We start from the raw sequence: 4,028 nt of genomic DNA, 5'->3' as shown, positions 1-4,028 counted from the left end.
CAGGCCCTCGATCTACGCGTGGGGAACTAGAGGGGGGAGGCCTGAGATCGTCCACATGGTCCTCCTCTGGCCCTGCAACCGCCAGCTCACACGCAACTGTGCTTGGCCAACTCAAACCCAAGGCCTGCAGTTCATGATCGCGAACGAAACCGACGCCCCTGAGCCGGCGCTGGCTGCCACGAAATCTCAACCTGCACAGTCGTAAAGGAAGGAAGGGCGGCTCAGTTCCACGGGGTCCGAGGCCCTGGGACGCGGCGACTTTCTGAGAAGAAGCTGACAAGTGTGCACGGGGCAGGGGAATCGGAGTATTTCCAAGGGGAAGAGCCAGTTTGTACATTTCTTTTTAAATGAGATGATACAGCCATGCGTTTCTTCAAGGCGAGAACACACTCTGAAAACACACGTCGCCGGGCAGCGGCCCAACGTGTGTGGAGCGTAGAGTTTGCCTACCTCACACCGCTGTGGCGTCCCCGGGAGACGAAATCTCACAGGATCTCCACACATCGCAGGCCTCCGGTCACCGAGCGAAATGTCCCATCCACCGCCAGGCATTCACCTGCAAATGACAAGGTCCGGAGAGACCATGATCAGAGCATATCTGTTGCTTCATGCACCACACCCCTCTCAGTTCTAAAAATGCCTTTCGTCTTGGCAACTTCCAGGTACAGAGTCTCCATCCTGTCTCTCTGGAGGACAAACATGTTAGAAGAGTTTCTATTTTAAAAAACCAGCATGCGCCGGGCGCCAGGGGCTCACGCCTGTCATCCTAGCTCCTCAGGAGGCTGAGACCTGAGGATCGTAGTTCAAAGCCAGCCCAGGCAGGAAAGTCCGTGAGGCTCTTATCTCCAATGAACCACCAGAAAACCGGAAGTGGTGCTGTGGCTCAAGTGGTAGAGTACTCGCCTTGAACTGAAGAGCTGAGGGACAGTACCCAGGCCCAGAGTTCAAGCCCCACGACCGACAAAAAAAAAAAAAAAAAACCAGCATGTAATCCCGTATTTTTTGGCCACCTTTTCTGAACTGTTTAGAATGCATGGAATATTCAATTAAGGAAAAAGATGGGGTATTTATACCTGTGCAGGGGGTGCTTTTGAGCAGATGTCCACCCAGAAAGGATGTTTGTTATAACCAGCGTTCATTGTATCTGAATTCTCCTCCCATGGCTTTATGTCTTGGATGAGCCAGAGAATCATCCCCGCCAAGTTTTCTTCATAGCTCTGGCCTTCCTTGATACAGTATGCCCTCTGACCCTGCACCTCTATACCACAGCCACAGCGAGCAGGGCATAGAAGGTGCTAGAAATCTTTCTAGAAGCCATGTCTGCCCTCGGATAGCCAGACATAAGTAACGCCACAGAAAGATGAACTTACCAACACCAACACACCCTACCAATCCCAGGCGAAATACCTTCCGGAATCAGGGTCTCTTTGTCATCATTTCAACCAGAGGTGATTTTTGGTTTGTCAGCTGTGGGGCTTGAACTCAGGGCCAGAGCGCTGTCCCTGAGCCAATTTGTGCTCAAAGTCAGCACTTGAGCCACAGCACCACTTCTGGTTTTCGAGTGGATCATTGGAGATCAGCATCTCACAGACTTTCCTGCCTGGGCTGGCTTTGAACCACGATCCTCAGACCTCAGCCTCCTGAGTAGCTAGGATGACAGGCGTGAGCCACCGACGCCCGGCCAGTTTCCTGTTTTAAGAGCCAAAGGCAGGCGTGGTTGTACGGGTCTGGGTACGAGTGCCACCGGCGTTTGGCAAAGCGGAAGCCCGGGTGCTGGGAGCAAAGGCCTCCAACCACCGCGAGACCCTGGAAAGCAGATGAATGACCCCCAAGGCCTACAGATGACCCATGATGCAGAGGGACAGGTGCATGGGCTCCAGGATCCCCACACAGGGCCGTCTTCACCCCGGCCTGGGACTATGCATTTCCTCCTCTTAGATTTCCCCCTCATCGGCACAAGGGCGCAGCGGCACTTGCCCTAATGGCCTTTACTTTTGTCCAGGTTTGTTGTTTTTGTTTTTAAGACAGGGCCCAGGCTGGTCTCGAACTCCTAGACTTAAGCAACGCTCCCCACACCAGCCTCCTGAGAGCTGGGAGTACAGGTGTGCTCGGTAATACCCTCTCCACAGAGAGAATACACGAACAGGAGGTAGTCTTCAAATCCTAAGGCTTCCCGCGTCCTGGGTGTTCTTAATCTTTCAGGTACTTGAACCTGTGGCTGCCAACTCTAACCTTGCAGAACCTTCCAGAAGTTGTTTGGGTTGCATGGGACAAGCACCCTGGCTAGCTGGCTGAGGCGGAGGGGAAGAAGTCACTTGTCTCTGACACGCCGGCGGCCCCAGGGACAGGAAGGCCAGGCTGGCGTGCCAGTTTGACACGCTTACCAAAGCCTGCAATGCCCCTCCTTTACCCACTTCCTGCCTCCGTGTAGCTGCTCGACCTCCAGCTTTCACATCTGCATTCCAGTCATGTGGAATGGAGAGGGAAGAGGCGGCTGAAGGCTGGTCCTGGCTGTTGTTGAAAAGACACAAACTGCACATCCACCGCTTAAATTTCCAACAACCCCAAAGAAGCCCGATCATCCGAGGGGTCCATCTTCTGGGGCTCGCGGAGCCTCTGCACTGATTTCCAGGGTAGCTCCGCCATCTCCCTTCCCACCCACTGCGCACCAGCCCTTGGTTGGACTCTCCGTGTGGCTCAGATCTGCATTTCCTTTATGGCTAAGGAGGTCAAGGATACTTTGATTTAAAAAAAAAAAAATGCTGGGCGCCAGTGGCTCACGCCTGTCACCCCGGCTACTCGGGAGGCTGAGAGCTGAGGATCACGGTTCAAAGCCAGCCGGGCAAGAAAGTCCGTGGGACTCTTATCTCCAATAAACCACCAGAAAACTGAAAGTGGCACTATGGCTCAAGTGGTAGAGTGCTCGCCTTGAGCTGAAGAGCTGAGGGACAGCGCCCAGGCCCAGAGTTCAAGCCCCACCACCGACAAAAACAAAACCTTGTTATGATGAAGGGATTGCCCAGGGGTTACCTGTTCATCAGCCATGAGTACAATTCTTTTTGACAATGTCTCCCCTTCCTTGCTTTCCCCCAGTCCCTCCCCATCTCCACTCATTCATTAACATAATTTCCCACCGTGTCTACTGAGTGGTATGATTGCGTTTGTTCCCCTCCCTCTCTGCAGCCCCCCCTCAGGTCCCCCCACAAAAAAGCTCCCCCCCAAAAAAAACCCAGAAGCAAACACAAAGACCACCACCACCATCAGGGTTATTTAAAATGGAACACGGCCACCCCTGACTACAGGAGGCTGAGACTGGGCAGAAAACCCCGCACAGACCCAGGACCAGCCTGGAGCTTCCAGAACCTTCCCCTGGCCTCCGGGGCTCTGGGGCCCTGCGGGGCCCGCTGGGGCCTTGGCCAAGGCCAGGCTGCTGGAGCAGGGGCTGAGGCCGGGCGGGGGGGGGGGTGGGGGGGTGGGTGAGGCTGGGCGCTATCTCCAGTGATGGGGAAGATGGGAGGAAGTTCAAAGCGGGGGGCAAAGTGGGGGGAAGAAGATGAAAAGCAGCCGGGCCATCCGTTACGTTGATTTATGCTTCTTTTTCTTTTTAATTTCAAAGGGAATTAGAGGAGATGAATGAAGGCTTCGTTTGACCCCGACCACGTCAGAAATATGAATCTATTCTCCATCCACCTCAAGCCCCCAGCGGCTTCTCCTGGGGGTGGAGGGGGGGTGGTCTGGGGTGATGGGGTAATGAAAGCTGGGGATCCTCCCCACCTCACCCCCCCACCCCTCACCCCTGTCTCCCGCCCCTCCCTCTCCCTTTCATGTCTCTGCTTGACACGGAGGAAAAAATCATGAGGTGTTGAGTATCATTAACTTCCAAACACCCTGGGAAGTCGGTAGGGAGGAGCGAATGTGGCAGGGGCAGGGCGTGGGGGGGTCCCCCAAACCCGGCCGTGGGCCCCGGGCCTCCCCACCTATCCCCATCATCCCCTCCGATCTGCGGATGGAAAGCAAGAGCCTGGCAG

General features: G+C 55.0%; 1 protein-coding gene across 1 annotated transcript in view; it reads right to left on the bottom strand.

Annotated features, from left to right (window-relative positions):
- Nucleotides 1–485: 485 nt before the first annotated feature.
- The window catches only part of LOC105984193 (histone H3.v1-like), a gene marked incomplete at its 5' end in the record, with an annotated part of 8,391 nt that continues 4,848 nt past the window's right edge, over nt 486–4,028 (bottom strand). The window contains one exon of the mRNA XM_013014297.1: nt 486–556. Coding sequence (XP_012869751.1) covers nt 486–556 — 71 coding nt within the window. The remainder of the gene's footprint in view (nt 557–4,028) is intronic.

This window comes from Dipodomys ordii, unplaced genomic scaffold, assembly GCF_000151885.1.
Source record: "Dipodomys ordii isolate 6190 unplaced genomic scaffold, Dord_2.0 Scaffold23, whole genome shotgun sequence".
Classification (NCBI taxonomy): domain Eukaryota; kingdom Metazoa; phylum Chordata; class Mammalia; order Rodentia; family Heteromyidae; genus Dipodomys; species Dipodomys ordii.
This window is presented reverse-complemented; position numbering and strand designations above follow the sequence as displayed.